Raw genomic sequence first — 13,817 nt, forward strand, 5'->3', positions numbered from 1 at the left:
CTACTTTTGGGCCAAACCATATATGATTAAACCTTTCACAATGAGGCTAAGAATCAACCCACCAAACAAAGAATCCTAGCTAGCTGAGGTCATGGCCATTTGCAGCTATAACCCAAGATCCTCATTTGGTACACATTTAGCAGTGACCCAGCATTACTGTTTGTAACTTAAAATTCAAACTACTAGTGTATGCAGTAAGAATTTTTTTTTCTTTCATGCGAAAGCAGGCTGGAGAGAGGTCATCGTGGAGACTGTAAGGATGCTTCCTATAATCCGCTCACAAGATGATACCATCAGAACTTACTTCCAGTCGCCTAGCTACCACATCTGCAGTCACAGCAGCAGGGTGAAAGAAGAGGTTGGGGGAGCAGGAGAGAGCCCCCAACTCCTTTTGAGCATTTCTACAATTTTTCTTTAGTTTCTAATTTATTTTATTTTGCTAAAAGTTAATGGCATGGCCACTCCTGGCAACAAGGAAGGTCAAGAACTACAGTCCCTGGGCTGGGAGGCACTGGTGCCCTGAGTTAAATGCTGGTGGGAAGACACAGGGATAGCTGCAAAGGCTGCACCAGCCACTGCTTGTGGCAAGGCCTCCTGGTAATGCTTTGCCCTGCTCTGTTCTCTATCTAGATGGGCACAACAGGTTCGCCCAGTCTAAACAACATGTAAGGCGAGGGAGGCAAATATAATCAGAAGATCAGATAGCACTCAGCGGTCATAAGCCCGACAGGAAGTTACCTCTTCAGAGGCGACATGGAAGACCAACTACATCAGCATAGGGGGACATCTTTTCAATTCCCTGCACAATTAAAAAAGTGGGGCACAGTAAATTCAGGCAAAGGACATGCTACCTTTTCTCTTGCAATGTTTCATTTTTCCTTTAAGGAAATTTCTTTCACCTACTCTATGAAACATATCTACTTATCTATATATCTATTTATCACCCAACTGACCAAGGGGTGGCCAAGATTTATGCAGGGCTCATCATGGTACACACTGCTAGCATGCAAGGGAACTTATTTGAATTAAATTTATGATGCAAGAAAGGCCAGACTGCCTCCCATGGGACTCCAAAGCTAGAGGATCCATCCAAAGATTAAATGCAGCCAGAGTCAAAGTTTGACACAATGCAGTCCAGTAGAGACAGAACTACCACAGCCGGACTTCCCTGCCACATCTCCATCCTGTGAGAGGCTCTAAGGCCTTTCTGGCTCCTTGTAGCTCAAGTAATCCCAAACCAGTTTCATTGCTTGTAAACTATGCTGACAAAGCTCTAAATGCTATCCTTGAGAAATTCTGTGGCTTTCAATCTTACCTGGACTGAGGACTTCCAACTCTAGCTCTGTCCACCCTCCTTAGCAGTACACCAGCCACTTGTAGCTGCATTTTAGACATCGATTCATGCCTCAAACCCTTCTTTCTGTGCTCTCCAAACATTCCCCATGCAAACAACTTGCTGCCTCAAGATCCAGGTACTCAGCTCCCTTCAGACGGGTTCTCCAGTCCAGTTCTCTAAGCCCCACTTCACAGAAGTACTTGGAACCCATTGTTCCCTCGTAATTCACAGCTGCTGCCTACACTCACACCCCACCCCATTCTTAAGTCCCCAAGAACATCTCGATGTCAGTACTCAAGAATAAATGTGACTTCCCAATTCAATACCTCTGACCCCGAAACCACTCTTCTTTTTTAAATTAAAAAGCATTTAATTTTTAAACACGGTAACCATAACACACATGTAGCATCATATTGCACTGTTAGCTTTATATGTCTCTGATTTAACTAGAAGTCTTATTGAGGAGTAGGCCAAAGGGACTAACAATATCTGGTGGGTTTTATAATCTCTGTGATAAGCACAGAACATGGCCATTAGGGGACATATTTAGCTAGCAGCTAAAGAAGAAATAAATAAACTACAGCAGGCTTCTTCCAGGTGTTCCTGCACCCAGCATGTCTTTTCTACAGCTCATGTCTCTATCTCTGCCAAAGCCAGCTCTTACAAGGCTCAGCTGCTCATAGATCTCTTACTGGCAGTGGGTGAAGATCAGATCTTCTTAAGGCAATTAAAAAAAAAAAATCATCTCAAAATCTGGTCCCAACCCTTTATCTCTTAAATCATCTTTATTTGGTTCACAGAGGCTTCATTAAAAGTAGCCAAAAACTAGAGACAGTCTCCCTCCTCATATACAGCATATATGTAAACAAGCTGCTTATATCTGCAGTGCCAAGCCTGTCCCAAGTGGTTTTCTGTCAATCTGAGAACTACCTCAACTGGGAAAATTCTTCCGTCACATTCCCTGTAGCAAGTCTGGGGAACATTTTCTTGATTGATCATTATGTTGAAAAGCCCAGGCCACTATGGACAGTGTTTTGCCTGGACAGGTGGTCCTAAGTCATATAAGCGAGCAAGCTGAGCCAGGGTGGTGGCACACACCTTTCAGGAAGATTTCTATGATTTCAAAACTGGCCACACAGTAAGCAATCCAGATCAGCAAGCTGTAAGGAGCAAGCCAGTAAGTACTCCTCATGACTTGTGATTTAGGTCCTGCCCTGACTTCCCTTCATGACGGACTGTAAGCTATAAAGGGAAATAAGCCCGTTCCTCCTCACATTGCTTTTGGTCATGATGTTTATAATAGCAACAGAAACCCTGGAAGAAGCTACAAACAAGAGTCCTATGCAATAAAAAATGAAAGACAGTGTTGCAGGATATTTGGTCATACTCTGAACCCCAAGATTGTCTTTTTTACTGAGAAAACCTGTTTCTAGTTGTGTGTCTTGGCTCTAGTATGCGCCTTTAATGCAAGGGCTTTCTGTTATTTAAAACAGGATCAAATAAAGTCAACCATAGGTCAAGAGGTGGAGCAAGGACCGGTGACAGGGAACGAATGGAGGAAGAACGCAGAGCGAGAGGAAGTCAGGAAGACAGAGAGACGCACGGGAAGTAGAAGGGAGGAACGGTTAGTTGGAGGGGTTTTCGAAACATCATGGAGAAAGAGTGCTTGGGGCCGTCAGCTGCGGAGAAAGGCCAGCTGGGTGCTTTCTCTGCCTCTCTGAGATAGCAGGCTTCCACCACAGCATCGGCTCCTGGGCCTTGACTGGTAAAGTCTAACAATGCAGTTGTTGTCTATGCTCTGCCTGGTTTCTGGTTAGTGACAGGAAAGGAGCAAGTCTGCCATCACTTACTCCATTATGGCCGCAGCACACGCTCTGGCCTCTTCTGCAGTTCTCATGTCTCTATTATCCCGCTTTAGCCATTTCCTCCTCATCCAACATAGGTCAGCTTAGAGGCCACGTTACCTTCAGAACCTTCCAAGTCCTGGGACAGACATTTCTCCTTGTCTGTCTGTGGGGCATGCTACTCTTCTCTCAAGGCACTCTGAAGCCGGGCTTATGTTCTCGCTAGAACAGATTTCTAATAGTAATGACAAAGGCTACCGTGTGGAGATCTGTTGTGTGATCTGTAGTAACACTGACTTAAGTACCACTTGTCATTACTTACAGAGGGGGAGGCTAAGGCTCGGGGAGCAAAAGGACCGGAATGCGAGGCCAGCCTGAGCCCAGAGCGCCTGCTCACTGCACTGTCTCCTGAGTTCCTGGAAGACAACTGTGTCTTATTCATCTTTTACACCCCATGCCTGGAATACCTCAAATATTTGTGGGAAGAATTAAAATTTATAATTTTCTCCTAGTCATCCAAGAAAAAGTTCTTTGTAAGAAATACAGGTTTTTAGTCCGTAATTACAGAACTGAAACTAGAAAGGGCCTTTCATAAACATGGACGACTAAAGTTACATTTCTAATAACAAACTGGAAGAACGCTGATGAATTCCAACATCTTAAAAACAAACAAACAAACAAGCCTAACAGTCTCTCTAGATAGCCGAGTAACTGGAGTGGGCCTCGTTGTCTCTTCTAAGCACTCAACGCCCCCTAAGAGAAGAGACTAAAGCCATACTTTATCTCCTATAATTGACTACTAATGAATCCCACCTAACTGAATCTAAATTAGAGAGCATTTGGAGGCAAAAGCAAAACCACAAAGTATTTAAACAAATTTTAATCCTAAAAAAAAAAAAAAAAAAAAAAAAAAAGTTTAGCCCTAAGAGCCCAATCTGTCCAAAAAAATGAAGAAAATAAGGCCACACATCTCAAAGTCAGCTGCATTAACACTTTTTGAGATGACCAAGAACCGCCTGTGAGATATCAGAAGCATTCAATCTCTAGTATCTGTCTAGAGCAGACAGTTACTCTAGTTTGTTTTTTTTTTCTCCCACTGTGATAAAGACCATGACCAAAAACAACTTGAGAATAACCAGGTTTATTTCCGTTTTTACTTCCAGGTTAATTGCTAAAGGAAGTTGAGGCAGAAACTAAAGCAGAGACTATGGGGGAGTGCTATATACTGGCTTGCTTACAGGCTGGATCTCTTCCAGTTTCTTCTTGTTTGTTTATTTCTTGAGTCTCACTATGTAGCCCTGGCTGTCCTGGAACTCACTCTGACTCACAGAGATCTACCTCCTGAGTGCTGAGATTAAAGGCACACCAGGCTCTGCTAACTTGGTTATACGGCCCAGGTCTGTGGGACCGAGTTGTCCGGTATGCTGAGCTCTCCCACATGGATCATCAATCAGTGCATGACCACAGGCCAATCTGACCAAGGCAATTCTTCAACTGAGGTTCCCTCTGTCCCAGTGACTCCAGCTCCTGCCAAATTGACAATAAAAACTAACTAGTGCAGTAGTATACTAGGTAATCTTACTAAAGCTAAAAATACTTAAATATGAATGATTGACAAAGAAATATAAATGATTAAAATATGTATCATGCACACATGAGTACTGAATTGAATTAGACAGGCAGCAACAAAACCAGAGGGCACAGTTGTGCTGGCAGGAAGGGAGAGACCAACTCACTGTGACTACATTTAGTTTCTTCCACACCAACAGTCCACCTGGGCATTCCCACAGACCACTGTCCAGCTTGGACAGGTCCACAGGCCCTCATCCAAAGCCCCCTTGTCTTAGTCACTGTTCTACCACTGTAAAGAGATACCATGACCAAGGCAAGTCTTATAAAGTAAAACATTTAATTGGGGTTTGCCACAGTTTCAGAGGTTTAGTCTATGTTCACCATTGTGGGGAGCATGGCAGCATTCATGACAATGGAGCAGTAGCTTTTAGAGCTACATCCTGATCTGCAGGGAGAGAAAGAGACAGACAGACAAGAGACAGAGAGGAAGACAGAGACTGGGCCTGCATGGGCTTTGAAACGTCCAAGTCTACTTCCAGGGACAGGCTTCCTCCAACAATGTCACACCTACTCCAACAAGGCCAGACCTAATCCTGTGATTAAGTATTCAAATATCTGAGCCTATGGAGGCCATTTTTATTCAAACCACCACTGCCCTGAAACAAGTTTCTTTTGGAATATGACTCTTTTCTGATTTTAGAAAACTGCTTTTAACGCTACATTCAAGCAAGAACTAAACTGATCCTGTATTCAAACACTAATATTTTTGCAACAGAGTGAATATTCACATTCACTGGGACTAATAAAAGCTGAAAATCTCACACCCATTAAGGTGAGGTTATGAGTCTGAAAAACACATGGTTTTCACTGAGAAGGGCTTTCTTACAAGCCAAATCCAGGTCCAGCAGAACTTTCCAGACAGTTTATAGAGTTAGCCATACGGATTGGAAATCACCTTGGGAAACCCCTTACTTAACTTATGAAATGAGCTGCCTGGGGTCACATGCTGTGTGCTTTCAGAACTGATAGAGACACAAGTCATCCATCTCCCAAGCCTTTTCCTCTCTCCCCTTCTCTTCCTTTCCCTCCTAGTCTTCTCCAGTCCACACTATGCCTTGATTTTAAGTGATGTATAGGAGACATTTTTAATCCTAATCAGGGGTTTCTACCCCACCTTTGACTATTTAGTTCCTGGATAAAAGACACACACACAGCCTTCATATTTACAATAAACCTTCATCAGCACTAGAGCTGGGCAGGTATCTACAGTCTATGCTATTAAAATCTATTTCCCATTGATAACCCCGACTTATTACTATGTTTCATCTGGGCTGCTCTTCAGTCCAATTGGCCAGCCCTCAGGGCCAAAGTTTCTTTAGTCCTAACCCATGGAGACTTTATCTTCCTCCTCACCTTGTCTCCTTCCTGGTTCTCACCCAGACCCCCAGGCCCAGGAACCCTAAAACCTGCCTATGTCTCTTGTGCCCAGTTATTAGCTGTCAGCATCTTTATTCACCAATCAGAAATAAATATCTACATGCAGACTCTCTTGATCTCTGGGACAACCAGGTCTTGGGGCCCGCACTTAGACAGCAGACATTACACAGCAGAAGACTAAACCTCAACAATTCCCCTTTTCAATCCAATAAAAGGCTCCTTTCCTTTCGGATATAAATTGAATACAATTTTAACAATTCAAAATTATAAGATATACATTTATAACATCTAGTCTACTTTATTTAGCAAATTTAAATAAAACATTTTATCATCTGTCCTAACTTATTGAGTTTACAATTCTGCACCTCAATTATCTTTGAAGTTTTGCTTTATATCCAAAACCCATCTTTTTAAAGTCTAGAACACCTTCCTTAATGCTAAACCACTTAAGCTTAATTGTGAAACTATAACCATTGAATCTTCAACAGCATCAGAGACTTGAGAAGGAATAAATATTTAGGTATGCAGGAAGCACAGGAATGCAGCTATAACTCCAAAAGTCATAGAAATCACAGAGATAGCTTACTGCTTGACAGTCCCCAACATGCCTTATAACACTGGAGCATCTATCTGCAGCTGTATGGCCCACAGCATCCGACAGACCCTAGGTGACACTGGAGCACCTATCTGCAGCTGTATGGCCCACAGCATCCGACAGACCCTAGGTGAAGCAGGAATTATGAAGGACTAGCTTATCCTGTCTTGGCAACGCTTAGCAGGAAACTGTCATTCATCCATTTGTCATTTTTGGACAGCATTTTGTCTGTAGATAGTTATGACATTTCTTGCCCAGTAGGTAGCTTGCCACAGTTGAAGCAGCTCTATATGAAAGTATCTTGATAAATAATACTAATTATCTCAATTATCAAGATGAAGGCGGTTATAAGTTCAGTAGTTATAACTGTATTACAAACTCTCTATGAAAGAGGTCAAAGTAGAACAGACCTAAGTAAAAAAGAGGCTGCAAAACTGAACCAGTCCGTACCTTAGATGACTTCAGGTTTCTAGACCAAGGGCATATTTTGGGAGAGGGGCTCTGTATTTGTGTTAACAGGAAAGAAAAAAGGGGGGGGCTTTATAATCCTCCCAAAGTAATAAGAATCAGATTTGATAAAGGAAGACCCCCTGAAGATCTTGGCTACAGTCAGGAAGGAAAAATGAAGAAGACCAAACAGGACAGGTAACATAGCTTGGTGATCTTTCTACATGGGAACAAACCTAAAACTGGCTGAGACATAAAAATGTCTCTAGCCAGAACTTCAGCTATACATAGCCAATGAATATGGTTAGCAACAGAATCCTTAAAATTCATCAAGCCATCCTTTCATGTGGCATGAATGAAGATTTATTACAATTTGGTTATTAATCAAACTAACTTATAAAAAAGACAGTTGTCTTTCATCTGCTCAAACAAGGAACAAAAAAAAAAATCATCCTTAACTCATGCATGTACATTGTACATTCCATACAAATATATTTATAGAACTAAACATGGGGTTGTAAGATTTATATACTAGAGAACGAACACCAGGAGGGCAGCCCTGACAAGATTCACCCTGAAAGATGCTGAAATGACCTGCTGTTCCAGCTCCTTGTCTGATCCTGCCTCAACTGATTGCTGTTTCCAGAGACTTGCTTCCAGAACAGCTTCAGGAAAGATTGCTAATCCCCAATTATCTCAGTTCATCCAGCCTTTGGCCTGTTCCAGTTAGGACTTCAGTTATGCTCTGAACTTTCTCAACACACAAACACTGGGCAACTAATAATGCCAGCTAGCTTTATTTTGACTTAACCATTTTTCCAATTTACTTTTGGGCCCCTAAACAGGAACTCTTTGCCCCAATTCAGCAGGAGACAATAAGAAGCCTGCTGTCCCAATCCCTTAAATTGGGGTAGATGGTTTTGGTTATTTTATAAATTATAGAAATATTGTCATCGTAAAAGATAAATTACAAATAATTATAGTTTTGGATGAGGAGCTTAGACTCTGGGATTTATATCTTTCTTTTCCTCTTCTCTATCCTTCTTAAGTAAAGGGAAGGGTGTTGAAAAGAAAAAAGATATAGTAATATTATAAAAAATTAGACAAATATGAATGAATTTTTAAATCTACTCATAAACAAAAGCATTTTATAGTCATAATCTTACATTGATAGAGATCTTTATATTTGATACAAAATTAAGGTTATATTTTCTTCCACCGATACAGATTTTTATATTGATACAGGTTTAAAGTTTCCATTAGTATAAATCTTTGTATACTGATACAAAATTTAAGACTACTTTTCTTACTCTTAGATAGTGTCTTAGTTAGGGTTTTACTGCTGTGAACAGACACCATGACCAAGGCAACTCTTATAAAGACAACATTTAATTGGGGCTGGCTTAGAGGTTCAGAAGTTCAGTCCAAGATTTAATCCCATTCCTTTTACTAGGTGCTATTATAAACTGTTCAGGATAATTTAGAATAATACAGATTAACATTCAGTCAATCAAACTCATGGTCTAGTAAGATACTCGTCTGTATTATCACAGAAATATACAGTCTGGGTTTTACAGATAATAGGTAGCTGGAGACAGGCAGCATTTGCTTGTTCAAATAGGCTCTGAGTAGATAGATGGTCTTCAAAACCTTGGAGACTCACGGAATGGGGCATTGAAAGATTTTATTTTATCATTAATTTAAGGCTTATAAATAATAAAAAGTTGTGTGTCTTTTATCCAAGAACTGAATAATCAAGGTGGGTAGAAAGCCCAGAGTGGAAAAGAAAATGTCTACAATGAATCTAAGTTTTTTTTTTTTTTAAGATATTGAAATAATTACAGACAATGAATACACTGCAAAAATAGGACGGAGTTCTCCGTACCTTAGCCGTGGCTTCACTCGATGGTGACAAAACTTGACTTGTATCATAATTCTAAGATCCTACCCCCAAATCAACATTATTCTAGTCCCAAGTTCAGCAGTTTTTCAATCTTGTATTCAGTTCTTTGCAGCTTTATCCCTTGTTCAGATTCATGGAACAGTCATCACGAGACTCTAAATTTCTATCAGAATGGTACACCTCTTCATAGTTTTTGCTCCTGCCTGCTTCCCAGACTATCACCTAACTGGAAACCACTTATCTGTTCTCCATCTCTACAGTTTTTCACTTAAAAATGATATAAATGTTGCTAGTCTTAGTTTGTCTCCTATTACTATGATAAAATACTAACCAAAAGCAACTTACTGAGGAAATGGTTTATTTGGTTTATGTATCCCAGTCATGATCACACTGAGGAAAGCCAAGGCAGGAACCTGGAGGCAGAAGCTTATGCAGAGACTTTGGACAGCAGCTACTTACTGGTCTATTCCCAATGGTTTGCTCAGCCGCCTTCTTTCTCACACAACAAAGCACCTGCCCAGGCTGTTGGCCCACCCTAGTGCACTGGGCCATCCATATCAATCAGTAATCACGAAAATATGTCATAGTCTTGCCTTCAAGCCAACCTGATAAGGGCATTTTTTCAACTAAGGTTCTTTAAAGATATTATATCCATTTTTCCTTCCTAGTCCTGTTCCTGGAATGATGACTCTGAGACTAAATGTTTATTATTAAATGTATAGGCCATAGGCTACAGCTCTGACTAGCTCTTGATTAGTTACCTCTCCTTCAGTCCTAGGCTGCTTCTTCCTGTCTCCTCAGCGTCTCTCTGAGCTTATCTGCTGGCTTATGTCTGTCTCCCTCTCATATTTCTCAGCTCATCTCTCCCATCTCTCCCTGTGTCTCTCTTTTGTCTCTTACCATTCCCAGAATCCTCTCTTCCTGCCAGTGTCCCACTTCCTGTTTCCTGCCTCAGCTCATTGGCCATCAGTTTTTTATTGACAGATAGAAATTCTCTCTAAAGTTCTTTTCCCAGATGACTTCAGCTTGTGTCAAATTGAACAAAATAAATAAATAAGAATATAATAATAAATCACATCGCATAAATGGAATTATATATAACATAAATGCATGAAACTGAGTTCTTACAAAAACTTTTGTTAGTAAGCTGGGTTTAGTGGCTTTAATCCTAGCACTCAGAAAGCAAGGTAGAATTCCACTGAGAGGTCCAGGCCAGTCAGGGTTACAGTGAGACCCAGTCTTAAACAAACAAACACACAAACAAACAAAAGCCTTAAAAATGCACACTGATGAAACACATGCCCTGAACATTTTGAAGTGTCTGTAGCTAAGTAACTTAGCTAAGTAACTCTTGTTTCTACACCTTGTCTCTGAGTCTGACTACTTGGGATGCTTGAGGAAGTAGAATCACACTGTATGTGTTTTTTATGACTTGCTCATTTCATTTACCATATACTTTCAAGATTTATCTCTGTTCTAACATGCCATTTTTTTAAGGTTGAATAACATTCCAATGTATGCATACACATTTCATTAACAGATTTACCCACTGATGAAAATGTGATCTTCCCTATTGTAAACAATACTAGAAACATAAATATATAAATATCTGAGACTCTTCCATTATTTTGGAAATATAATTAGAGGAAGAATGGCTGAGTCACATGGTAACCACTAATTTTTGAAGAATAAAAACTCTTCTGTTTGCATAACCCCTTTGGGACTCATTCAGTTGTATGCAGTGATATCAATATTCTTTTTTTTTTTTTTATCAGATTGTGTTTGTATTTGGGAGGACACATGCAGGTTGTAACATGAATACATGTGTGAGGCAAGAGGTGGAAGTGTCCAGCTTATATTTTGAGACAAGGTCTCTCATTAAACTCATTAATTATGTAGACTGGCTGATCATTGAGCTCAAAGAGACAGCCTGTCTCCACAATGTACCCCAACACTTGGGTTATGGAATCCACTTGCACACACTCTTGGGGCCCAGCTTATCTACGGGTACTTGGGATCTAAACTCAGGCCCCTCAAGCTTGCACAGTAGGCAACTTAATGCCGGAGATATCTTTTCAGCTCCATCAAATAAAATTGTACGGTTATATATGTATAACAGTTTGATCAACTATTGAATGACTTTGGGTTTTATCAGGTTGGCGTTATCCCAAATACCCATGCTGGCATGCCAAATCTAGTTTTCTGTTTCTTCACCAGGATGTCCTACTGTAAGTCTGTATTTCATTCTTTCTCATAACTTTGTGACAGACCTCATAGTAATGCAAATCTGCATTTCTCCTAGGGATAATGGTTTTGAACATTCATAAGCCCACCCATCATCTTTTTGTCCAACTCTTGTTTCTTTTTCACTGTTGAGTTTGAGACGGAGTTTCTTGTTTAGCCCCAAATTAGTAGGTTTAGCTGGACTAAATGTCCAGCAAGCTACAAAGATCTCCAGTTTCTATATCCTCAGTGCTGGGATTACAAACCTCCAGCCTTTGTACAGGGTTGCTGGGGATCAAAATCAGGTCATTGTTCAACAAGTACTTTACTGGCAAAGACATCGCCCCTAATCCTCGTTATACTATTTTTATTCTAGTAACTTTTCTGTGTGCTTAGAATAAACTACAAAGCATGAAGTGTGCTGGGTTTTTTTTTTTTTTTTTTTTTTTTTTTTTTTTTTAAACCCTAATGGCAAGTTTAACACTAGTCTGGCATTAAGTGGTAAAAGCCTTTGACCTGGATAGTTCAATACCTAGATATTTGTTAAAAGCTGTCTTTTCTGTGTCTCTCTCGTCTTGATCTTTCTGTAGGTGAACAATTTAACTTGCTTTGTAGACCAGGATAGCCTTGAACTCAGAGATCGGACCGCCTTTGCCTCCCAAGTGCTGGGATTAGAGGAGTGTGCCACCACTGCCCGGCTCTATTCCATTTTTAAAATACCACTTCTTGAATGTGACTAAATAAGAATACATCTCTGATATCTTGACAAATCATGAAACATCTGGATCTTAACTAAATCTCGAATTTAGTTAAGCTAAACTGTAAAATACATTCGAGTTTTTAAGAAAACCATTTAACCAGTAAGCTGAGCCGCCAAGTTGAATGTTAAAGGGTCACCAAAGAATGTCTTCAAAGATTAAACGAAAGAAGGGATAAAAGAACTGGCCAGACCCAGAGTTAACATGAGTGTCCGAACCAGAATAACTTAAAAAAAAAAAAAAAAGGCTAGTAGGTCCGCTGGGTCAGTGGGAGAGGGGTTCGCTCACCTGGCAGTGGTAAGCAGTGGGTGCTGAGTCCCCACCAGCTTCCGCACCTGCATCGCGATGTTGCTGAGCTCGTCGCTTAGCAGGCAGCGGAGGCTCATGAAGGAAGCGGGATAGCCCACGATCTTCTCTGCCTCTGACACCACCTGGTTCCAATGGGCTGGCGACCTGGAGGACCGACCACGCCAGGAGCCTACCGAGGAGATGGTGTCGAGAGATCTGAAGCACCACCACTGGCGATTTGGGGGGGCAGAAGCCCCGAGGTAACCGGACAAGCGCAACAGCAGCTGCCGGAGGCTCATAGTTCGAGTCTGAGAGGGTCAGGGACCTGAGAAAAGTGTCCAGAAATGACACAGGAAACAAACAAGGGCTGAGGAGAAACTTTTAGACACTAAAAGGAAACGGCGATTCCAAACCCTCAGAGAAGTGTGGCTTTCTGGAGCCGTAACAAGGAACAAAGTTTGCTGCTTCTGCAGCGCAAACTGGCGTAACCCCAGCTACTGCTCAGAACTACACTGGCCACCTGCTGTAGAAACCACAAGTGCCTACATGGGGGACGCCATATTGGAGGCACGAAATGCGGCCTGCCGTAAAGTTAGAGGCGGGCTAATGAGCGGCAAAGTGTACTCTTTACGGCACAGCTGAACCCCCCCAAGGGGGCGGGGCCTTGGCGATGACCGGAAGGCGAGGGGACGGATAGAAGGTTCTGCCCTTGGACTTCTGTGTCCGCCCTTTGGCACCCCTCTAGCCGTGGATCTAGGCAGACTTGGGGGATGGGGGGTGGAGGGCTCTCTGCAGCATTTCCCCCGGTCCAGCGCAGAGCGAAGCTTATGTAAATAAATGTCTGTGTCGTGAGTCAGCTGTGCGATCGTAGGGCCGTGGCGCCTTATGCCCTCTATGGGGACCGCGGACGCCGGAGGGCGGCCCCTCTAGCTGGGCGACGACGTCTCCGCTACAGTTCCCGAAGAAGCTGGAACGCTAGTCGATCGGTGGGGCTGAGCCCAGCTTCCCTCAGCTCCCTGGTGAAAGTGCCAGGATTTCTGTGAAAAACCCTTCTGCATAAGGATGCTGTGAGAATGGGATGAAACGTTGCTTGCTCCGCCTTCTCGTTTCTTGGCTCCTGGATTGAAAGTTTACTGGCCTGAGTGCATTTCACATGTTAGCTCACTTAATCTTTTCCTGCATTTTAAAGATACTACTGTTCCCTAGACTTTAGGGGGAAAAAAACTGAATGAGACACAGCCAAACTGTAAGTTGCTATGGTCACATTGAGCAAGAATGTGAACCCAGAGAATCTTGTAACTTCTTTTTCTCCTCTCCTTTGGATATTAGGAATAGAGGCCAGGCTTCATGCAGTAATGCTAGGCTAGTGCTCTATTTCGGAGCCACATACCCGACATAACAATCTGGTTATTTG

The 13,817-nt window shown here is 41.9% G+C and overlaps 1 protein-coding gene across 1 annotated transcript in view; it reads right to left on the bottom strand.

Moving 5' to 3' along the window:
* The window catches only part of PDSS2 (decaprenyl diphosphate synthase subunit 2), a 200,636-nt gene extending 187,688 nt beyond the window's left edge, over positions 1-12,948 (bottom strand). The window contains exon 1 of the mRNA XM_080938452.1: positions 12,404-12,948. Coding sequence (XP_080794578.1) covers positions 12,404-12,702 — 299 coding nt within the window. The 5' untranslated portion in view covers positions 12,703-12,948. The remainder of the gene's footprint in view (positions 1-12,403) is intronic.
* Between the last annotated feature and the right edge of the window lie 869 nt (positions 12,949-13,817).

The sequence above is a fragment of the Micromys minutus genome (assembly GCF_963924665.1).
Source record: "Micromys minutus genome assembly, chromosome: 25".
NCBI classification, from domain to species: Eukaryota; Metazoa; Chordata; class Mammalia; order Rodentia; family Muridae; genus Micromys; species Micromys minutus.